This window comes from Phasianus colchicus, chromosome 1 (genome assembly GCF_987193195.1).
Source record: "Phasianus colchicus chromosome 1, bPhaCol1.hap1.1, whole genome shotgun sequence".
Classification (NCBI taxonomy): Eukaryota; Metazoa; Chordata; class Aves; order Galliformes; family Phasianidae; genus Phasianus; species Phasianus colchicus.
The window spans coordinates 26,610,001-26,635,000 of record NC_143436.1 but is presented as its reverse complement, the minus strand read 5'-3'; the positions used below and the strand labels follow the sequence as shown (position 1 = coordinate 26,635,000).

At 36.0% G+C, this 25,000-nt stretch overlaps 1 protein-coding gene across 17 annotated transcripts in view; it reads left to right on the top strand.

Annotated features, from left to right (window-relative positions):
- The window catches only part of FOXP2 (forkhead box P2), a 414,481-nt gene that overhangs the window by 380,863 nt on the left and 8,618 nt on the right, over positions 1-25,000 (top strand). For all 17 annotated transcript variants that reach the window (XM_090137455.1, XM_090137453.1, XM_090137439.1 and 14 more), the window contains 3 exons: positions 410-531; positions 1,876-1,945; positions 2,801-2,964. In XM_090137455.1, coding sequence (XP_089993581.1) covers positions 410-531; positions 1,876-1,945; positions 2,801-2,964 — 356 coding nt within the window. The remainder of the gene's footprint in view (positions 1-409; positions 532-1,875; positions 1,946-2,800; positions 2,965-25,000) is intronic.

The following is a 25,000-nucleotide window of genomic DNA, read 5'->3' as shown; positions in this document are numbered from 1 at the left end:
TTAGCATTTTAATACCTCAAGCAGGACTGGTTCCTTTGGACATTTCAACCATCCCCAAGTGCTTGATCAGGGACACAACAGAGCTGACCTAATTGTTCTGGCATTTTCAAAGATACTGTAATTTGTACAGATATTGCAATTTAGACCAGTTCAATGAAAGGAAGGTTTTGACACAGCTATTATTAAAATAGCTTGGAAGGTTCTGTTATCACAAAGTTCAAACTGCAGATTCCAGTAATTTGTAAGTTTGGGGTTTACAATATTATACATATTTTGCATTTAATACTTAAACTAAATTGAGATTTTCACGATGATTTAGAATAAGAAGATTAACAAAGTATACTGCATAGGCTGCCTTCTTAAATTGTATTAATTTTACTACCTTTTCCCCCTTTTGTGTCTGATTTAGAATGCAGTGCGTCATAATCTTAGCCTGCACAAGTGTTTTGTTCGAGTAGAAAATGTTAAAGGAGCAGTATGGACAGTGGATGAAGTAGAGTACCAGAAGCGAAGGTCACAAAAGATAACGGGGTACGTTGGTGGTTGGTTTTGTTCAACTGAGTTGTTCTGTAATTCTGTAACCTGAGTGAGTCCTCTGTGTACTACAACCTGACAGACAAAGCGAGCACTTATGTGGAGAATATGTAGCAAGCTAATAGCTATGCTGGTGCATTCTCTTCAGTGAGCTAACATTTCTTTCGTGGGGTTTTTTGTTTTGTTTTGCTTTTCATAAATGCTGTTTTCTGTACAGTCTTGCCTGCCTGACTTTCCCATATAGTTTGCTGCAGAGGAAAGCGATAATGGTTTTGTTTTTTCTGTGTATTTCACCATATGTTTGTCATTTTAATTCCATCTACCATAAGTTCTTCTACTATATATTAAAAATAGTCCTGTGTACATATGTTGCCCATGTGTTGGAGTTTCATACACGCTTGTTTTCACTGTAAACCTTTGACAGAAGTAGGGAGTCGTTCAAGGTCATTTTGCAATATAGGTATCATACACTACAGTACTGACCTCAGAAATATCTTCTTGATGAGGGTTGTATTCATGAGAAGCCTTCACAGGAGGACCTTTGGCATGCTTACTGCCCTACTTTCAAATTAATCCCATGTCACTGTGACTGGTTCTGGATGCTTTTTATTCCTTTAGAGTATATAATTAGTTTTGATAAAACCACTCAGAATACCAAAGGTGCAGAGAGGAAAGCTGGAGGTTTTTCTTTGCAGGAAGGTATTCTCTTTCTGTAATGGATCTGTTTGTAAACAGTCACCCATCTAACCTCTGGGTTCCTCTGAGACCTCCATTTTATTGAAAACATAATTTTATGGTGATACAGCATACGGTATTTCCAATCCATTTCAAATACAGTGTGTTTGATCTGATGGGATGCTAACTGATCCGCTGTATCGCTCGTTTACTGTTATTTATATGTTGTTGTGCCCTCCCCCTTCTTTGGAAGTGAGAAGAAACATCTTTTTTGTTCAGCACCTTAGAGGAGCTGTATGATTCAGATGCATATCAGTGTTAGTTCAGAAAACCAAAACCAAATGACACAGCAAGCTGAGGCAGGTGTTCTACAAAGTTTAAAGCTATCTCTGTCAAATTCTTTCATCAAGTTCAGAACCTTTACAAGTCACCATGCCCTGCTCTTGAAGCAGATTTTCACATGGGTCTGATTACTGCAAAGCGCTTGCTTTTCTGATACAAGTAAATCGCTGTGCTCTGCCAGGTTGAGCCCCTTCACCCACAATTTCATTTCATTTTTCCTTCTAAAATTCATGTTTTCTGAGCTGAAAAACCGATCCATTAACCCAGCGAGCCAGCCAGGATGTGTGCTTGTGTTTTAAACTTTGAAAAATTGTTTATTTTCAGAAGCCCAACATTAGTGAAAAACATACCCACCAGCTTAGGCTATGGAGCAGCTCTTAATGCAAGCTTGCAGGTAAAAAAAACAAACAAACAAAAAAAAACCACCTAAATTATTCCTTCTTTGTATACATTAATGTGAAGTATCTTATTTCTTTTATTTCTTGATATATTATGATGTAGAGTAACTTACATTTATGTTTATGTCAATGTTATGGTCAACCTAAATAGTTGGGTTTATCTTCCAAGTTAGTTGTGTTACCTAGCACTGCAAGAAGTACTCGTTCTTATTCATGCTACTTTTGATGTGGAGAAGCAAGAAGGACACCCTGTGGCAAAATCTGGAACACTCAGTTTTGCTGCAAATGTTAGATTGATAGAAGCTTTTGCAAATGCATGTGGATATGCATTAATATTTATCCAAGCTGTCATAAATGATTTCACATCCTAGTGTTGGGGAACATGGTGCTCATGGCAAAAACTTTAAAGTTTAATTATAATATATAATTTTTATGCAGAAGAGGCAAATGTCAGGACTTTTTTATTTTGAGTTAAGTTCTGGTCATTTTTTAAAGTATAGCAGCTGCCTGCATTATAAAGGAACCATACATTGTGTGGAAGGGCATAGGGGTTAAGCGTAATTCAAAGTCAGAAAATGATGTAAAACTAGAAAAGTGCTATGAATATCAGAGCATGGTTAATAATGGAAAATAATGAAACCTGTGTAAGAGAAATAGTAAACCAGAAATGGAGATTCTGTTACAATCTGAATATGAAAATAGCTGGAAAATGCACAAAATCCTTCTGACCTCCTCTACAGCTGCTAAAAATGAGCTGCTGTGTGTATGTACGTTTGTAAATGCGTGAACATTTAAAGGTGGTTTCTACGTGTGAGAACTGAGAATTTTATTTTTATTCTTCATTTTGCTAGGCTGCACTGGCAGAGAGTAGTTTACCATTGCTTAGTAACCCAGGATTGATAAATAACGCATCCAGTGGCTTACTTCAGGCAGTCCATGAAGATCTCAATGGTTCGCTGGATCACATTGACAGTAATGGAAACAGCAGCCCGGGCTGCTCTCCTCAGCCTCACATGTAAGTGCGGTTAGTGTTCTTCCAAGAAAAGAATGCCTTAATCTAAGACCCAATAATATTTAAAAGTGCTTTGAAATGAGGGTAAGTGAAACATCTGGAACTGAATGTTTGAAACTAAACATTTATATCTAAGCATTTAAGTCGATACTTCTTCATTTGCTCTGTACTAAGATTGGTTTTAAGCTTTTCTATTTGTTTTTCAAACCTCTTCAACTTGCTTGCAAGCATTGTAGGTGTTGCAAAGCTGGTCTCTGTTGTCATTTTCACAGCTTGGTTCATAACGTACGGTCAGAACGTGCATGTTGGCATTAGTTGTAATTTTTGACTGTGAGTCTCTAAACCATTTATGAACTGTAGTGGAGATATTGCCCATTTACATAAACCGTAAAATGCAAAGTTTAACTGTTGCCCACAGTTTACATAGAAGCCAGTAAAGTGTAACTTTTTGCCTGTCTTATAAATCAGTGTAATTACATATTCAAGTTTAATTACTGGTGCGTCTGTATTGGCAAGGTTTATATGTTATATTTTATGCAAGACTACGATTCCTATTAATATTTAGCAGCTAACTATATCATTAATTACTCTAAAATCTTTCCCCTACCATCTTTTTAATGGAGCTGAGAGAGTGGAAGTATTAAAAATTGATGTATTGTGGATTTCAGAAATGTGTCTGAAGCTTTAGAAATGCCTGGCCTTAATCAGTGATGTCAAACGTGGCAGTTTCTTGTTTACTAAATAGTAAAATATGTGTCTTGGAGGTATTGTTTCCCAGGTTATTTATATAATCATTAGCAGTGTGATATCTAAGTAGACTTAGGTTCAAGTTTAATGTAGGATGATTTTTAATGTGTGCATACAGTTATGGTCTGTTCTTAAAGTAGCTGATCTGATTTGCCTTTTTTCATTCCGTTTTCTCTCTCCCATTTTTAATGTTGATCTTAATTTCTGAAGTGGGATATTTAGAAGTAACAGTAATTGAGACCAAACTCTCCTTTTACTCACTCTCTGATGCATGGAGAATCCATTTTGATCTGACCTTTTTTAAGGGAAGCGTATTGCCGAGCTTTTCTTCTTTTGTTTGGCATGTTAATATATGTGTGATCATATAGAAATGTTTATTGTCAAGCATTTAATTGTTCTATTGTGCATTTATTCTACTCGCTTTTGAAAATAATACACTGTGAGCATTAATGTATTTTATCAGGTTCCAAACCATTACTTTTTCAAAATGGAAAAATTTGTCTTTTGGAAGTGTCTTTAGATGTATTAAATAATACAAAAGAAGTAATAAAACTTGAAGTAGAAAGAACATGAATATATGCTCTTGAGAGTAACACTACTCTAAAACAAGTAAAGTGAGCAATCAGACAAAAGTTTTTATATCCCATGCTTTATGCTATCAACCATGCAGTGGGTAGCTTGAGGCCTTTTACTTTTAGCAGTTCTCCTGAGTATGCTAATGCTCTCTTCCTGTATAAAATGCCAAGACAATAAAACTTTAAAGAGCAAACAAGAGTTAGATCATGTGTGTTAAAAACAGCTATTTTACAGAGAAGAATGACACTTGCTATTAAAGTTGTTTTGTAAGTGTTTGGCAGAGATGTTTACATATCATGTGTACTGTCTGGCATTCTGCTGGATAAACTGAGATATCTGTGCATATGATTATGTAGATATGGCTGCATTTATAGCTGTGTTTATAGCTAAAATACTGCATATTGTAGCAATTCTTGCCCATAAAAAAAGCAAATAACTTGAGTTACACCCCAACTCAAGCTTTAGCTTTCCTCTCTCATTTCTATGATATGTCATTTGTCAAAACTGGCAATTTCAGGACTTGCTGTAATGACTCTTTTGAAAAGTACATCTATATGTTGCTTAGGTCTTGATGGATTGAAGGAAGAGAATGCAAATGTACCAAGGTACCACTGGAGAAGGAAGCTATGCTCCTTAGAATTGTACTGAATACAGTGATACCACATAAATATGTGGCAGTGGAACTTGCTTATCTTGGTACATTATTATTATTTTTGTAGGATGTATTTTTTTAATAATAAAAATTACACATGCGTGTTCAGTAGGCAGTATTTGCATGCTTCAAACGTGAGAATACTATCAAATAAATTCATTTCTGTTGCTATAATCCCATAGCTACTTGCTGTTAAAAAGTGGGGAAATTCTTCCAATCTTTGAATTTGTACCTGGTCCTTTACATCTGGTTTTCAAAAACAGCTCAGTGAGAGTAGTTACAGCAATCAACTTTCCATCTGTGGGTGGATATCTTAATATAGGTGAGTGAATCTGCTTTCTTAGAAGATAGTTCCTGATCATTGCCAGAGAAAGACAGTAGGAATACAAACTTAGCTAAATGTTTAACATCTAAATGACTGAGGGTAGTGAATCCCAGTCAGTGTATTTAGGGCAGTGGTACTTGAAAAGCTTTCCAGTTTTTGCCTTGGGTAATTATATATAATATGTTCAATTTCTTATACTCCTTGAACACTTAAAAATATTGAGGTAGATCTAAGTTTTAGGTGATCATTGTAACTATGGCTTGGAAGTTAGGACATCTTGTGAGTTAGTAATTACATACAGCCTCTGAAATTTTATGCTGCACGACTCGCAGTTTGCATTTCCAGTCTGATGAAAGTTTATAATTCCATGGTACAGTTTGCAGCATATCACTGGTAGAATCTCAAATTCTAGATTTAATTTCTGTGTTGCATTAAAATACAAGTTTTGTCTTTGATTAATTTTCAAATCTAATTCTTGACAGCTCAATGTTAGGTGGACATCAAGTATTCCCCTCTTCAGTGAGGAAGTATGTTATTTATTGTGAACATGGATTTCAAAGTTCCGGTTTTCTCTAATACCAATTGTCAGCAATCAATTTTGAACAATTTTTGTTTAAATCAATACTTAATGCCATTTTTTGCTTCATTTTTGAAGCAATCACCATATACCAGCGTGGCAGAGTACTAACAGAGCATCTAGAGTATCTCCAGTCCACACATTCATATTTTGGCAAGTGCATACAGGTGCAATTTCTTTTCACTTCACTTCACTTCACTTCACTTCACTTCACTTCACTTCACTTCACTTCACAAAAAACAAAAACAAACAAACAAAACCCTGCAAAGCTGTTAAGGAAAAAAAAAAGAAATTAGTCATTAGAAAACTTGGAAAATTTTACACTGAGAAAATGCAGTCTCACGGTAGAGAACAATGATGGTACTATCACATAATTATATCGCTCTGTTAAAACTCACTGCAGCTCATTCAGTAAGGAGTGGGAGGAGTTAACAAAGAAGTTAAGGAAGTAAAATATCCTACTGATAAGGTTTTGTCGTAGAGGCCTGTGTTTCCATGCTGTATAAGGGTATAGACTGATGACAGTGCAACTGACCTCTTATTCTCAATTGAATTACAAAAATAATATCTTATTTTAACAGCAAATTCCAGAATTGTAGAGATTGGTGATTTTATTTTCTTAATATACTTTAAAAGTACAGTGAAAAGCAAAGATAAGTCTTAGAAGAGTCACTTCTTAAAATGGAACTTCATATAACCTCACCTTGCATGAGACTCTATATTCATTTACTGAAATCTGTAGGACTGGAATTGTTTTGAAGCCAAATGTCCCATGGTCTTTAAAGCTGTTTTTAGAAAACATTGTGTCAGGTTGTGAGAAAGGAGAATTATTGTCCAAATGAACAAGAGTAAGAGTCAATCTGAGATGAATTAGAAAATGAACTTATCCAGTGTTGTTGGAGCACACCCAGAGGAGGACCACGAAAATGGTCCAAGGGATGGAACACTTCTCCTACAAGTGCAAGCTGACTGAGGCTGTTCAGCCTGGAGAAGAGAAGGCTGTGAGGTGGCCTGGTAGTGGTCTTTCAGTATCTGAAGGGGAGCTACAGGAAAGAAGGGAACAGACTCTTTAGCAGGGTCTGTGGCGAGGGGAAATGGTTTCAGGCTTACAAAGAGTAGATATAGGTTGGATATAAGGATAAAGCCTTTTTACAGTGATGGTGGTGAGGCATTGGAGCAGGTTGTCCAGAGATGTAGTTGATGCCCTGTCCCTGGAGACTTTCAAGGCAAGGCTGGGTCAGGCCCTGGGCAACCTGATTTAACTGTACATGTCCCATTCATTTCAGAGTTGGACTAGATGACTTTTAAAGGTCCCTTCCAACTCTAAGGATTCTGTGATTCTGTGATCCCCAGTTCTGTCTATGAAGTGATGAGTTCCAGCCATCTGTGGTTTCAGTTACCTTTTCCTTTGTATTTTGTGGTCATTCCCAACTCTTCTCCTTTACCTTTCCCACTCCTGCCCTTACTAGATCGTTTCTCTTTGCAGTTCTATCTGCATAATCATCAAACTTTCTTTTTTTTTCTTCAAACTTTTTTATCTTTAAATCTTATTCCCAGAGGCAAATATGATTATTCTGCTGTAAGATCATTCACTTTTGAGGTGCTTCAGTTTGAAAGCATTCCATTGTCAGGTCGTTCCCATATCTGATTATTCCAGTCCCCCACTGTTAAGCTTTCACACCACTTACAGTAGGTTACCTATCATTCCAGTTTTAATCCCTTTCATTCCCTTGTTTCTTTAACTTCATAATGTTCCAGTCCCCTGTCTTTCCTTTTCCTTTTTTTTTTTTTTTTTGGTTTTCATCACATTATCCCATTTCATAATCTCTTTGCATTTACCTTGGAGGCTTGTTCTGTTCTAGAAGACTGCTATGATCCAACTCTCTTGTTCATTGTGTAAGACTTACACTTCTTACATAAGTCAAGAAAATAAACTCTGAAAACATATCAATTAAAAGGGGTATAATAAGCATTTTTAAATAGGTGAGAAGCATATCAATTGAACCAATGAATGTAGTGGCAATTGCAGTATTTCTAGGTTTCTTTGTTCATAAAAAATGTTTCACCTGACCACGTGATATTTTAATGCCTGCTTAATTTAATTTCATACATTTTTATTCATAAATCTTAAGAAATAAAGGTGATAGACAAAAAGACTTCGACAACGATTGATTTTTATTTTTTATGTGGAAAGAGTAATAGCTAAGAAGCATTGGATCTTAAAGGTTACAGCTTTTGTCTGAGTGTCTTCCCATTGAAAGAAGCTCCATTGTAAGAATAATGTTGCTTTTGCCTTGTGCTAGAAAGCAATCCAAAGTGACAGGATAGAACAGCAAAACAGCATGTTATTATCTTGTTTTATTACTGTTTTGTTGGTTTCTTGTTTTTGTTTGATCTTTACTGATTTTATGGATCATACATACTGAACTCTTGACTTGTGACTGTGCCTCCCAGTAGTTCATACAGAGCTGATCACAAGTAGGTGCTACTGGAAATATAAACAGTGGTGTTCAGATTAATAGTATTTTTTGCTATTCCTATGGACATAGGTTTTCACTTGAATATTTTCCTAAATATTTATTTTCTCCTGTTTTTTGATTTTACATTACTTTTCAATCCATTTTTGCTTTACATTTTGCTTCAGTTCATCAGTTTTCTTACATTTCAATACCAATGTTCCAGTACTTTATCATTTCCTCCTTAGCTTCTTAAATGTTACGTGTCTTACTTTAGATCAGTATTCACTATTTCTTCTTTACATTATTCCAACCTCAATTGTTGCACTTCTACAGTTCATTCCCAATGCTCTTGACAAAAAGATCACTCCAGAGATACAGTGCCTTCAACTGAAAAGTGTCGGATCCCCATAGCATGTCTTGTAGAAGTTGGTAGGCTCCAGTGGGGTTTCACAGACTCTTTGGAAGCTGTCATTACTGAAAACTTTGTGTGGCACTGCTGTCGTGAATTCTCAGCATAGGATGGGCAAGGTATTTATGTTTTTTACTTAACGAATATGCATAAGAAAAGGCAGCACCTTAAACACTGCTGCAGCTTTTAAAAATGTACAGTTGGCAACGAAGTTTCTCACTGATGTGGTTGTGTAACAATCCTGAATTTAGTTCATAAGAGGTTCCTGCCTTTGTACAACGTAAAAGCTGAGATGGTAGTGCCATTTACATGCCATATTAGAAATATACTGTTTAGTTTTTAATTTTATCCACTTTCTACTGTTGCATTTGGATTTAGAATAACTAACGTTATAAGTGAAAGTTTTTTTGGACTCTCTAGATAATTTCTATAGACATGTGTCCAAACTGTCTTTACACTTAAATATCATGTAAACAGACAAATAAAAACATACAGCTGTATCCAGTTGGTAATGTTTATACTAGCAGTTCAGCAGGGGTTTAAATAGTGATCCATAAAGTCAAGCAAAGATTCACTGAAAAATCAAGAATGTTGCACTGGATAATAGTTATTATTTGACTATTATTTAGTCTTTAGCATTTGTAGAAAACTGTTAACACAGATGTTAAGACTAAAAATTTATATACAGTTTTTTTGATTGTTTGTTTTTTGTAAGGAATTTATAGAAAGTCTTCATCTTCATGAGAGATCCTGTGTAGAGCCAATTGAAGTAAACAAATCTCAAAATAATGTAAGGCCTGATTATACCTAGTAAAGTCCATATAGAAAGGCAAACTTCGCAATATTCTGGCAAACTACAGTTGGCAAAATATGATTTTGCCATCCAACAGTAGGCTGTAATTTAAAACAGTGCTGGAAATACATATATGTAGTGTGAACCCCTATGTAGCCTCTGTTAGGCTTATAGTTGTAGTATTCCTCAGGTCTTTTGACTGTGTTCTCTAACTTTAAAGTATTTCTTAAATTAGGCTGAACAAATCCAGTAGTCTTCGTCTTTCACCAAGGCTAAGTTTTCATTTTTTTCACTGTACCCATTACTGGCAGTTTAGTGATGTTGCAGAACCTCTCACTAACCTTTTTCAAAGGCATCCATAAGCTTACGGTTGAGTTGGATAAGGAGAAGTGTATCTTTGATACAGTATTATGTTGTGAGAGTAGTACTCTTAGGATCTTTCGGCAAATAGATTTTTTTTGTTGTTGTTCCCTCCCTGTTTCCCATCTTTTCTTCATTCCTTGCAAATTTGGCATTATCAGACATCACACAGAGATGAAAAATGTTCTCTGAGCTTTTATCTTTTGTACTAAGAACACAGGAAATAAGACTCATGTTGTATACAGCCATGTGTACACAGTTTCTTTCATACTTCATCTCAAATTTGAAAGCCATTGCAGAACTTCATTCCTTTGATGACTGTAAGCTATATTTGCATTTGCAGACTAAATATATTTAGTTTTAGTTTAACTGATACATGATCTAGCTCATGTAGTCATTCTTACTCTTCCTGTTTATTGTTAAAATGTGTTAGAGCAAGCACTCTGTGAACATCGAGTCTTTGTTTTGGTAGGCCATGCAACCTCATTCTGACATGGTAGGCTGTCCATTTTCCTCTTTCTACTAGTGGCTGTTCTGTAAAACTGGTTCTATTTTCATGCACAGATGTTAACAAACTTGTTTAAAGTATTCCAGGCATAGTTATTTACAGTGAACCATTACAATATTTTCTTACATCATTATGGGAAAAAAAAACATACTGGCTTTTTAGCTAGTAATTGAACTGTTTAATTTTGAAAAATATCTTCAGATGTAGTTTGAATAGAAGCTGTATGTTTTACTGCTGTTACACCACTGTCCTCATTTGGAATTGCATCTAGCTTTATTTTGAGAAGTGTTTGACACAATGCCAGTTGGCATTAGACTGACCTTATGGTATAACATACTTATAGTGAAATCATGACTGGTAACTGTGAAATTACCTTGAGATGAGACTATGTGGGCTTTTTTATTCATGTAATAATGAAAGAAATGGTTATGCTTTTGTACCTACCTGGTATTGCTGGAATTGCAATCAAAAATATGTATAATTTTATTTTGTAGATATCTATAGATGTAGCAATGAACAAGGTATTGCACTGTGTATAGTTCATTAAGTGGAGAATGTTCAGCAGATTCCACTGTGAAGCAAAGTCTGCATTAAGCACAGGCCAAAGTATGATGCTAAGAAGCAGGGTATATTAACCAAGACCCTTTGATATCTCAAATATCTCCTAATTAGCTCAGTCTACAGGCATAATATATTTGTTTTTTTCTTGCTGAGACCATGTGGATATAAGATATTCTTCAAATGTGTTTCTCTTCACATCCAAATATTAAATTTGTAATTGCATAAAAGTAGGATGCATGATGCAAAAGCAGTCATGGATGTAAGTATGAGATGGTGATGATGGTAAAGGCAGTCATTCGTAAGTAAAGTCTCTAGAAATAGTAGCTAATGACCAAATGAATACGTACTGATAAAGGTATGTGCTTGTGAAAGCATGTTAAGAGGAATGTCGTATGTAAACATAATCTCTTATCCTTTAACCAGTTCTTCTGGTAAGACCTCAAGGGAAGAACACTGTGGACAACAAACTCCCCAAATAGTATGGCAGATATATATATTTAAAAAAAAAAAAAAGAAAGAGAAACAAGAATGATCAAAGAAAACTCATGGCTAACAGTCAGGATAACCAGTCTGTGTATCTTGATCCACATATGACTCAAAGCGTATAGGAAGGCTTCCAGGTTGGAACCATGTCAAATGCCTCACAGAAGAGCTATAGTGGCAAATGCGCATCAAGCTCTTGATTTCTTGGACACATCACCTAATTGTATGCTGAGCCTAGCTTTGTTCTTCAAGAGTTAATGAGATCAGTGGCAACCCCTGCCATTTTCTAGCTGTAAAATGTTCTCCTCACTCGTTGACTGTGCTAATATAGTAAAGAGATTGATTTTTGCTGAACACTAAGGAGGGACCAAAACTATTAGCTTTGATACCTGAGAATAGAGAAACTGAGTGGGGAAATAAGTCTTCAATAAGCTTTTGCAAAGAAGATGGGAATAGCCTTGTCTGCTGGGACTGGGACGAGAAATAACTGATTAACATTTCGATAAGAGAGAGGTAGACTAGCCACCAGAAAAGAAAAAAAACAACCTCTCTGACTACGAGATTAATAAGTGCTGATAGGTATAACCAGTACAGAGAGACTAGGGAACCACTGATAATGTAGGCTTCTAGGACTAAATCAGAGAAGCATCTCTCAGAAGTGGTTTAGGTATAAATCATACTATCTTGGGGTAGGCGGAAGGGATGAAGAAACTATTACCTCTTGAGATCCCTTCCAACTCTTTTCTTTTTTTATTCTTATGATAAATCTGAAAAAAATGAAGTTTTTTTTCATGTATGACATTTCTTATGAGAGGCTGTCTGAAATCGTCCGAGTCCATTTGCTTTGTAATCTGGAACAGCTGTCAGAGCTAAGTATCTTTAAGCATTCTTACTTTTAAGATTGAATGAACCTTGACCTTAAAGAAAAATATATAGTGAGCATAGGATTTAAGTAACATCAGAAATGTCAGCTAGGACAATGCAGACAGTCCTACACAGTTGAGTTTGACCCATTCGCCCCTGCTGAGTGTGATGTGTAGGCCCATTTATGAAATGCTGCTATTCGTTATTTGGCAGTAGACAAACTGAAGAGCTGGCCATTCTCCAGACTTGTCCTAGAAGGCAGTTCAAGTCCTAGCTCTTAAGCACTAAAAAAAATAAACACTCCTCAAGAAACTTATCATATGAAAAGGAATCATTTTGGTTATGCCCTGCTGAAAATTTTGAAATAGTACTCATCAAGCATACCTCTGAAATATCATTTTCAATGAATACAAAATGAGTGTTACAGGACTAGATGTAAGTGTAATGCTATTTAATCCCTTGCTGCTGCATCACAATAAAATTTTCAGGTGGCATTGCGGAGAAAGGTTGGTGATTAGCTTATCAAAACTCACAAGTGTGATGGAAATGTTAGTAAAAAGACAACTTTGTTGTCACATACAATAAGCTCAGTTTTTCAAGATTTGTTAAAGTAAATTATTTACATATAAAGAAATAGAAAAAAAAGTTTATGTAGCCTGTACATATATTTTGTTATATAAAAACACTCATAGTGCAGTTCAAATTGTCAGATTTTCCTGGATCACTGAATAGCTTTCCAGATGTTGCACAGACAGTGTTTTCTTTCTCTGTTTAGATATCTAGTTGTTGCTAGTCAGTTTCTGTGGAAAGAGTGCAATTTTTAAAATTTCACAGTAATTAGATACTGCAGAGTGTTTCACATCAGTAGCCTCTTCTTACGTTTTGTTCTTTTCAGACTTGCTCCTTCTGGATGGTTATTCAGCAACCCAAAAAATATTTAGACATTCAAATTTGTAGTACTTTTTCATTTTGCTTTCAAAAAACTGTGTTCTTTCCTCCTAATCATCTTCTTTGTTGAACATGTTGACTTTTGAAGTTTGAGCAACATGTAGTTGAGCGTTTGAAAGAATTTTTAGAGGACTGTACCCTAAGTTAATTTCTAGTCAAGTTTCTACTTATTGTAGTTCTTGAAAGAGAAAACACATAAAGGAGCAAGCCAATGTCAAGCCTGAAAATTTTAGTAACAATTACTAGAATCAGAAAAAAATACATAAAGATCATTTCTCTTATCAGAACTTGATTCCTAAAAATCCTGATCTTGTAACAGCTAATAGCACATGAATTTTGCATCTTATTTGAAATTTAAAGAAAATATATTGTTAATATATCAATTTTCCAGTGAGATTCTTTCTTCACAGTTCAAAGATTTCATGTCACTACATTAGAAGTTAGTATTATTAACATTCATAACTGATAATATATCAACGCAGATAGGATATACTTATTTATTGCCATGGCATTTTCTTGCCAAGTTAAAAAATAAAATAAAAAGTCCATGAAGACGTATTCAATTTGTTATCAATTTCATAATCTAGTAAATCCATTTCCACTAGCTGCTTTTAATCAAAGATTATTATTAGATTTTTATCTATTATTTTTATCCTTTCAGAGGAAATTAAATTGTCATGTGAGCATCAACAAATCTGTCAGTTGTTTTCTGTATTCTCCACAAATTTGTCTGCACAATGCTACTTTTTTTTTTTTTTTTTTGTACAAATAAAAGGAGAGTCATGTTTTACTTTTAGATTTTCAGCACTTTTTTTCAAATTGAGCTCACTATTATAAGACCAAGTTTCTTCAAATACTTGTTTTGCATGTTTTCCATTTCCTTCTCATTTGCCAATGTCTATGTATGAATTTTGCTTAGAACAGAAACTGCAAGTTTTAGTTGTCTCTAATTTCATTGAAGTAGTCTGCATTCTGATGTGCTTGGTCAGGGCTAAACTAGCAGGAAAAACGCTCAATAGCACTATCTCCAATCATTTTAGGAATGAATTTATTAGTGTTTTGTAGATAAGCAGCACAAAATGGTCTCTGAGTTACTAAGAGACTGATACAGAAAAGAAAAAGGAGAGGTTTGTTCGTAATCTTCGTGAATTAATGGCTGGCTTGCTTCTGTGGTGTAAGGATCAATATTTGTTAAAACATTTTCCTATAGGGTAATGACAGGTGGCATGTCAGAATTCTGAAATGCTTGCATATTTTAATCCTATTAAGTAGTATTGTCTGAATGAGAAGTTTCAAAACTTCTCTTTAGTGATAGCCCCTTGCATTTTTAAATTAGTATTGGGATAACTGTACTGATAAAATTATGATAAAAGATGCCATATTAAATTGGGTGAGCTTAATTATAAATAAGAGTCAAGTGTGAGTATTTGCTTTTTTCCCCATGTTTCACCTATCTCCATACTTCTAACATATCAGTGTTATTTATATTTCCAAGCTACTGATCTTTTGTGTTGACTTCAGTGGCAGCTAAATTAAATCAATTCAGAGCACTCCTACCATGTTTAATGTTTCTTTCTGGAAATGGGTATACAATGCCATAGGTCACCTTTGTTGTTCCTTCTGGATTGTGCTGTTATTGTCTTTGAAATAAGTGAATAATAGCTACAAGGTGGTCAATTGCATATACTAGTTGAAGTAATGTCCCAGCACAACTTACTCTCCTGGTTAGTCTAACATACTGATTTGGGACTTCTGAAGCAGAGGTGTCACTGAAGAATTCATAAAAAACTTATATTTCTTGAGCAGTTAAGTAGGTACATAAAGGGTAGTATTTTTCTCTTGGTTTTCTCAGCATTAAATTGATCTGACATAGGTTGTCAACTTCCTTAGTTTTTCATAGATAACTTTTAGATATTACTAATGTATATTGTGTTATTACCTCTGTTTATCTATTCTTTTGGGGGTATTAATAATTACATTCAAAATGTAAATCAAATGGGGGATCTTGGAGGATTCTCAATTAGCCTACATCCCAGTTGAGAAATAATCTTTTTACCTCCCTTTGTCCAACTGGTTTTATTACTGACAAAACTGTAGTATTAGTAAAGGTTAGATGTTTGAGGTTTCTTACAGAAATTTACAAGTTAACATACCTCAATCAAGTCTCCTTGTTTACTGTTGCATTACACTCAGAATCCTCGAAGGGCAAGTAAAATCAGTGGCCTTATATATAGTTGTTATTCCACATCATTTGTCTGGATGAGAAATATGTGCTTCAGTATGTGTATCTCCTTTGGTTACTCTGTCTTCTGCTCAAGCATTCCTTCAAATGTATTGCATATTTCATTTACAGCAATTATGAGTAAACTTCATAAGTGAAATCTTGCCCCTAATCAAGTCACGGGGAATTTTATTGTTGATGTAAATCAGAGGATCACAGAATGGCCCAGATTGGAAGGGACCTCAAGGATCATGAATCTCCAACCCCCTGCTACTGGCAGGGCAACCTACCTTCCCATTTAATACTAGACCAGTCTGCCCAGGGCTCCACCCAACCTGGACTTGAACACCACCTGGGATGGGGCAAATGAGATCATGTAATCATAGAATGGTTTGGGTTGGGAGGGATCTTTAATATCATCTACTTCCAACTCCCCTGCTATAGATAGGAACATCTCCCACTAGACGAGATTACTCAAAGCCACATACAGCCTGGACCTAAATGATTCCAGGGAGGGAGCATCCAGTTGTCCTCCGGAGATCTGGATTTAATTTCAAGAAATCATTAGTCTACATATCTTTGGCTTTCCCTTATTTCTTTTTCTGCCTTCAGTCACTCCTAATGTCAATCTGATACTTGTGATCGTTTACAGGTGCAATTCTCAATTTAAGTTCACTAAAATCTTTTTCTCCAAACAAGCAGTTCTCTGAGATCTGAAATCTTTATATAAATTTTCAAATGTGTTGCAGAATCTTAGCAAAATTGCTGATGTTGAAATCTGACATCTTTTTGTCTGTAACATATGGGCAAGAAAATATTTCCTTGATTGTGGCAGGACTAATTTGGAATGTCCCGTTAGCCAGTAGGTTTCTAAGTGATTTTTCAAAAGGTTGTTGTAGTTGTTTTCCTCTTGATGGAAATGTTCTCTGCTATAATATTCTCTGCTATGTATATTGCAGAAAATCCAAAAGCTTCAGGTAAAATCGCCTTTTCTTCAGAGATTTTTGGTATTTAACCGTCTTCTTAATCCATTTTACCTCTTTTTCAGACACTCTTTATTACTTATGGCTTATTCTTCTCTTTAGAATGGCATGATGTAGTCACTTAGATCAGATTTGCAGATAACAGTGTGTATCTTCCTGCTGTCCTTCCCTCTGATATCTGAGTTACATAAGTACTTAAAGGAACTTTTTTTAGCTGTGCTCATGCTAAATCTCCACTTCTAATTAGTAATTGTTCTTGCCTTTTACTTTTCTTCAACTTGCCACACCTAGGTAGTGTATGATGGTCTCTGATTTCTCTAGAATATACTGGGACCTGTCCTATTAGCAGCTTTAATGATCCTCTGGAGGATAGACCACCCTCTAATCAGTTTTGCAGATGACATCAAAATGGGGGAATAATGGATTTGAGTAAGAGTAGGATAGTTGATGGACCTGGATGAGTTGAAGACCAGGCCAAGAGGAACTTTACAAAATGCAAGCCCTGCACTGATGAGGGAAGATTCACTAGTGATAAATACTAGTATGGCATGTCTGGGGAGCAAATCCTGGAGGTGCTCAGAGAGCAAACTGAGCATGAACCAGCAGAGAGCCCTCTCAACTACCATCAGCAACCTCCCAGGCTGTATTATGAACAGCAGAGAGCAAGGAGACTGGGGGAAATTATTATCACCTCATGCATACAGAAGATATTAAAAACTGGAGTGAGTTAAGCATAATGCCACCATGATGGCGGGCAGCAGAAATACTTGCTCTGTGAAGGGATGCAGAGGGAGCTGACCTGGACTAGCCTGGAGAAGAGGCAGCTTTTGGGGGGACCTATCCATGAGTGTCTATGGAAAAGCTATCAAGAAGATAGGGCCAGGCACATTTCTGTGGAGTGTGGTTGTAGACTGAGAGACAATGAGCATAACTTAAAATGAGATAAGTAGACTGGATATGTAAAGAACTTTTTCCCACAAGATCAGTCAGTCAGTGAGTGGCACAGTTGCCAGAGACTTTGTATAGTATCCACTGTTGGGTCTTTTCAAGAGTCAAATGCATAAAGCCCTGAATAACTAGGTCTGACTGTATAGCTGTGCCTTCTTTGGCAGGATGTTAATCTTAAGATCTCCTTTAGGCCTCTGATGGCCTAAATTATTCTGTGATCCTCTCTGGATTTTGTGTTACAGATATTAGTAGTGTTCAGGTGCTCAACTAAGGGATGGATGTTACAAATGCTAGCAACAGCGAAGTTTACATCTTTTAATATCAAACTGTCATAAAAGAAAAGTTGAGAGCACAATAGAAGTTTTGTGCTGTTGTTAACAATGGGGCTTGTAATTTTTTTTTTTTTAATTTTTTACTTCTTCCTCAAGAGGTACTCATCTGACTTTTATCTTCAGTAATTAAAGGGAAAGCATGAAGACACCTGGATTCATTTACAGCATCTGATAAAATTTCACCAAGGCCTAATATCAATAGGAAAGCAAGTCTTTAGTCATGCAAGCCTTCGAGGCAATAATAAATTTATCCAAACTAATTCTTACTTGTTCTTATACTTTGACATGCCAGAGATACCTCATGACCATAGATCATTAATTCTCTTAACGCTGTGTCTTCAGTGATGAGCTAAAGAAGGCAGACTTTAGAAGCCTAATTAGTTATTCCAGCACACTTCCCTCTGCTGTCAAGAGTCCACAGGAGTGCCTGCCATGCTGCCAGCTGTGGTATTGCCTCTCCTTTCCGTCTTAATACCAAGTCAGTTCAACTCTCAACTACATCACTGTAGACTTGAATTTCTTAGTGATTAACAAGTTGTTAGATACGAAAAAAGTATATTTTGAAAGTGGTTTTTGTGCCTCATTATCTTATTTGAGTGAAGAGAAGATTACTGCATCCCATTTTTTCTCAACTTGGCTATCGGAGGACCTAGGGCAAAAGGGCAGTTTAGAAAAGGACATCCAGAAACACATCCTCTGAGAAACAGTGCTTCTCTAAGCATGACATTTCCAGTCTTCTGGAAATATATTGTAGCTTCCGGAATGTTTTATCTTCAGTCTCTTTTAAGTGAAGTGAGGTTGTGCACTAACAGCTGTCAGACAAGTAGACATGCTAATAGGACCTTCCTCACTTTCTTACTTGAAACTACTGATTAGCCTATGGGCATTGTTTTATATAGAAATAATAATGCTTTTCAGCATTTCAATCTATGTGATACATACACAGAAAAAGTGATTCCTGATGTTCAAGAAAAAACAATAATGGTTTCTGTGACAATTGTTACATTGCTGGACTTGTATTTAATTAGTCATCTAATATGCTTTCTTCCCTTTTTCAATATTTGGATTAGTATCTCCCAAAATGGCTGTACATATTAATGACAATAAACAGTTCACTTCTTAAGAAAAATCATAAGCTTTTTATAATAACATGAAATTGAACAGAGACAAATTTATTGAATAGAAGTAGATGCATTGAAAATTCTGTAGGATTTAAGGATTTGTCACCATTTGCCTGTAGAGGCATAAATATTAAGAATTCCAGATTGGATAAATTGGATTGGAAAGGAGGGCTTTCTTTTTCAACTGCTATAGGGATATTTTGCAGACTTGGAGTGAGGACTGGCTAGATGAGATTTTTCTGAGGAAATAATAGTCCAGGTCTTCTAGGAAAAACAGTTACTGCATTTATAATATAGTGACTGTCATTTCACCGAATAGTATTTGGTGAAAAAAATGTTTAAGACATTTTCTAAAGAAAGCTTTAAAATGTTTAGATCTGAAAGAAAAGTTTAAACTGTATTTTTTGATAGATTTAACAGGATATTAATACAGGCGTCTTTAGAAAAGCAAAATGCTTCAGATAAAAATAAAGGTTTAAGGTATTCACCATGTACCCAACCAAAGAAATGAAAAGAAAGATGTAGTCTCTATATTCTTCATGCCTCAGTAGTTTATATGGACTCACGAAATTTCACAGTTTGAGGAATTTTGTAGCAGTGAATCTTTTGATTTCTAATACCAAAGTATATACAGAGCTTTTTGTGTAGCTGAATCAAAATTGCATTTGTGGTTCAGGATGCCTACAGCATGAAAGGATTGAGGCCAGCGTGAGTAGTAAATAAAATTGCAAGTGTCTACCATGAAAAGTTACACTGAAAATTTAGAGTTCTATAAAAGATTTTGTGTAAATCAAACACAAGATGTACTGTGTTACTCTTTCATGTACTGAAGCAGTCAATATTGTGGAAGTAAGTATATTGGAGAAATACTACAACTTGAAGATTTTGTGCAGCCTAGCCAACTGGTTTTAAAGATGTAATGTTTATGACCTAAAGTCTATCTACAGAACTGTGGAAAAATGGGCCAAATAATACATCATTTAATTTCAGAATGGCTTATAACATTTGAGAACTACATAATCTTATATTTTTTAGAACTTTTATATCTTAATAAATAGCAAGCAGACAAAATCCTACAAAAACTCAGTATATGTTGTCATACCACATGTGCTCTGCCTCATCTCTTAAATTAAAAAAAAAAAAAAAAAGAAACAGCTAGCTGAGCTCTAGAAATTTTGTCTATATATACTTAAACACTTCTATGTGAAGTTAATAAGAAAGCTAGTGAGTGAATAGCATTGAAATTGTAGTCTTAAAAAATTAGCATGGGAAGGACTTTTTGTGCTGTAGGATACCAAAGAAACTTCCTTGTGTTACTAGGCATCTAAGTCACCACACCAATACAAAATACTTTCAGTTGCAACATGACAAAAAAATTACCCTTCTGTGATTTTAGAGTGACTATTCCAACCTCTTTGTGGAAATGAAATACCTTCAAAACTTAGATGGCTCGCTACAGACAGTATGCTTGTCTTCCAAGCTCACGCTGGACACCTTGACTTCAGCAACTTTTCTCTCAACATCTACCACCACTTCCATAGGAAGCCAACGGCAACGTCTTTTCAATGCCTGTCATTACATTGACTTAAGTATCTGAGAGAATGCACCTCTCTCAATCATCACCTCACACAGCACTTTCCTTTTACTGATTTTGGCATAGTGTTAAAGATGTTGGGTGAATATGGGTAACAATGTTCAGAAGACTTGCGGATTTTTTTCCACTGGGATGGGGTTGTAGCACTCACTTCCCTGGCAGCTTTCAGCATTAAAAAATAAGCCTTTGTATATACTTTCTTTTTTTTCTTTTTTATGTGTACAAATGAGCAATAAAATAATTATTTTTCTTCAGCCCACAGAATGGGATGGAAGAAATACAGGGAAACTAAAATTGTTAAATCTCTGTTTTGCTTGAAGGGAAGTGCTCAGGTTCTCTGTGGTAAGCCAGGACTGATTTTTATAAAAGGCGTTGTTTGACTTTGTGTTTTTCTCAAAGGGAAAGTTGTATTTTATATTTAAAGCCTGAGATAAACGTGTGGATTTCTACTAAGGTAGACTAAACCTTGTTTATTGTAATTATTCATATTTTGTTGCCCTGTGTTCTCACTGCTGTTTTGCTGGGTTTGGTATCCTCTTACATTAAAACTGATGTGATGTGAAACCTCTGTAGAAAACATGCTATCCATAATTGAGAATATTGTATCAAGTATCCTTTCTCCTTGTTGACACCAGTTCAGCTCAATTTAATTAAGTAGTCATGTACTTGGTTATAAGATCTGGTTGTTTTCTTGTCAGCAACAGCACACGTTCTAATGTTTAAAAGTTGAATGCAACACTTGTTTTGTTGCCACTGCCTAGATTTTAGCAGGATTTTAGTAGATGTTACACTGTACATGTTTTCCCAAGGTGGGATCAGGCTCATCTTGTGCAAAACTTGAAAGACAGCTCATATTTCATTATGCAAAGTTCTTGTAGGCTTTAGGAGTTTGGTTTTGTCTCTAAATATTTGGATGTTACTTTATACAGTTCTTCCTAGTAGATATCTACCTGTCAGCTACCTGTCTTTTTATCTTTCTTTTTACTTTGAAGCCATGAAGTTCTTCTCTGGCAGTCTACAGACAATCTTGACAAAGCCTCCATAAGTGTCCAGCAACTGTTACCTGTTTCTTTGACACCTGGCAGTTGTTCCAGTTAAATGCTATAAATGACAGTGTCCTTAAGGATAGAATATATTTCTGAGAACATGAGAACTGAAAGTTATAGTTTGCCAGTTTCCAGAGGGGATAGCAGAAATCTCCTTGTAAAAGCTGTAATGCATGCTGAAAACCTTTATGACATGTGGAAGAGTGAATGTTTGAGGCAGCCACAGAGACAGAGGAACATCATGTTCTTTGAATTATGAGTGGAGGAGATGTTTTCAAAGGCTCTACAACTTATTGGAACACTTTTTATACTAGAAAAATCTCTCATGGAGTTCAGTTTTGAAAGCATGGCATGCATAAAAATTTTCTCTCAAAACAACAAATTCATCAATTTTTAAGGAGATGACCCATGGAAATGACTCTGCTCATTTACATATTTATCTAAAAGGTTTTTGAAAAAAAAATTGGAATCATCACGCTTCATTTTTGTTACTGCTGTGGACCCCTTGCTTGTTACACAGTCTTGAGTCTTGAACTCAAGTGAAGGTATAATTGCCAGCACTTGCTTAATAAAATGTAACTATTTTGATGAGAACATTTCAACACGACATAGTAATAATGCTAAGAGATGACCTCATCATCCTTTTATCCTACCAGAGATTTCACAGGGGCTGAATTCAGTTGTTCAGTGTATCTGACCTGTTCATATAAGCCCCCAAGAATGGAGACGTCAGAGCTCCCCAGACAAACAGTGCTCTCTCTGTACTAATTTTTAACTCCAGCATCTGACCCGCTCTTTCTATAACCTAAAACATCTCTTTTTCAGCCTTTCTTCATATAACAGTATTTTTTAAACTGCTACCTGGATTTCCTCCAGTTACCACATACTTGAAATCTCATCATTTTCACTGCTATGCTTGCATTATCTTCCATTTTGTTGAGATCTGGGGAGTTAATAACCACAGTCTCCATCCTCTATGTCATTAATGAAAATACTGACTAGTTATGAACCCAAGACTGGACCATATATAGGAACTATTCTATTCTTAGTTAAAGCAAAAATTCCAATTATGTAGTAGTTTTGATCAGAAGTCAGAAATCTGTAACCTGTGACCTGTTGTTAGGCTTTATTTGAATTTGCCTAGTTATTAATGAAAAGACATTGCATATGTAAATATTTCTTCAGAATTTGTTTAAATACTCAGCACTTCACATGGGAATTAGTCCTTAGTACACTGCTTTCATTGCATAACAAAGTGGTAGAGTAGAATTTTGAATATAAAAATGTTTTTATATATATGTATCTATTTAAAAACATATACTAATATTTTCATACTAGTTACATAATAAAATGTAGGCATCACAATGTTTTGGTCATTATGTTTGATAAACGTCTTGGAACATACACTTTTTTAAAGCCTTTGAAATGTGAATATATTGAGAAATTTATAAGATGGATGTTCAAATAGTGTTCTGTTCATGGTAAAGCAAACCAACCAAGCATCTTGGCTTTAGTTTTCATAGATATTTGGTAGGTTCCTTTTTCCTCAGAACACATTACATTAGAAATGTAAGTTCCGTTACATCTCTAACCAACATATTTCAAACTGGCCCCACCTTTGATTTCAAAAAACAAATTCTGGAGTCGAGCTTCAAGAGTTTAAAAAGTTTTTCCTTGTGCTTATGCTTCCAAAACAAAGTATGGTAGCAAGTTGTGCTCCTAAGGTGCTGGCAGTGATTATTTTTATTATTATTATTTTTATTATTATTTTATGGATGACTAAAGTGTTTGATTTTGGTCTTGATTTACGGTTGAGCTTGATGAGAATATAGTTAAAAAAATGAAATTTTTTGTGTCCTGATTAATCTTCTTAGCTATTAATTCTTCCACAGATTAGTTATCAAAATAATCTTTGAACTGTCCATGCAAAAAAGAGATCCTTATTGCTCAAAAAATTACAGCACAGAAGAAACCAGTACCTTAACCTATGATGCACTTTTAATGGACATTTTTGTTATCCTGCCTGTTTGTACTGTGGCTGCACTTCAACCACAGAAATGTAACAAAGAAAGCTTGGACAGTACTCTAAAGCAACTAAGCTAATTTGGTAAAAAAAAGGTCAGAATTTTTAAACATGGGAAGCATAGCAAAGAAGGAATCTGCTGCATACCCTGGTGCTCAACATTCAGCAAAGAGGGAGCAGCACAGGGGACAAAATATTGTAATCTGGAAGGATCTGGAGGATCTGGAAGTGATGAGTATGGTACTATATGAAGATTAAAAACAGTGGGGTCTTCCAACAACAAAAAAATAAAAAATAAAAATTGAACCACAGAATCCCCAAATATCCAGAGTTGAAATAGAGAGGTTAGACGGGGCTTTGAGCAACTTGGTCTAGAGGAATGTGTCCCTGCCTATAGCAGGAGCGTTGGAACTAGATGATCTTGAAGGTCTCTTCCAACCCAAACCATTCAGTGATCCTTGAGTCCAGCTCCTGCCTCCGCACAATACCACCCAAAATTTAAACCCTATGTCTGAGAGCATTGTCTGCATTGTCTCTGAACTCAAGTAGCTCAGTGCTGTGACCACTGTCCTGAGCATCCTGTTCCAGTGTCCAACCATCCTCTGATGAAGAACCTTTCCCTAACCCTCTCCTGACACAGCTCCATGCCGTTCCCTCGGGCCCTGTCACTGTCACACAGAGCAGAGCTCAGCGCTGCCCTCCGCTCCCTGTGAGGAGCTGCAGCCGCCATCAGGCCTCTCCTCAGCTCGTCTGCTCTGCGCTGAGCAAACCAAGGGACTTCAGCTGCTCCTCATGTGTCTTGCCATCTTGACTTTTCACTATCTTCCTAGTGCTCCTTTGGATGCTTTCTAATACCTGTGTGTCCTTCTTGTATCGTGCACCCAAACAGCACCCAGTGCAGGAGGTGAGGCCACACAGTACAGAGAGCAGGGGACAACCCCTCCCCTCGCCCGGTGGCTGTGCTGGGCCTGGTGCCCCACAGGGTGCAGTTGGCCCTTAGGGGTGCCAGGGCACAATCCTGGCTCTTATTCAATTTACTGTCAACCAGAACCCTCAGATCCCTTTCCATTAAGCTGCTTTCCAGCTACTTGTTCCCCCAATGTGTATATATATATATCCAGATGCAGAATCCGGCACTTGCTCTTGTTAAACTTCGTTGTTCAGCAGGTTGGTGATTGCCCAGCTCTCCAGTTTGTCAAGATCTCTGTGCAAGGCCTCTCTACCTTTGAGGAAGTGAACAGCTCCTTGCAATTTTGTGTTGTCTGCAAACTCACAGAGTATATATATCTTCAAGTCACGTGTCCATGTCATTGATAAAAACACTAAAGAGAACCAGCTCTAAAATGGAACCCTGTTGAACCCTACTAGTGACTGGCCTCCAGCCTGATATAACCCCATGTATTAGAACTGTTTGAGCCAGACTCATCAATCAATTGTTCACCCATCACATTACCTTCTTTGTCTACCTGTATATTGGTAGCTCCCTAACAATGTTTGAAAAAAAAAAAA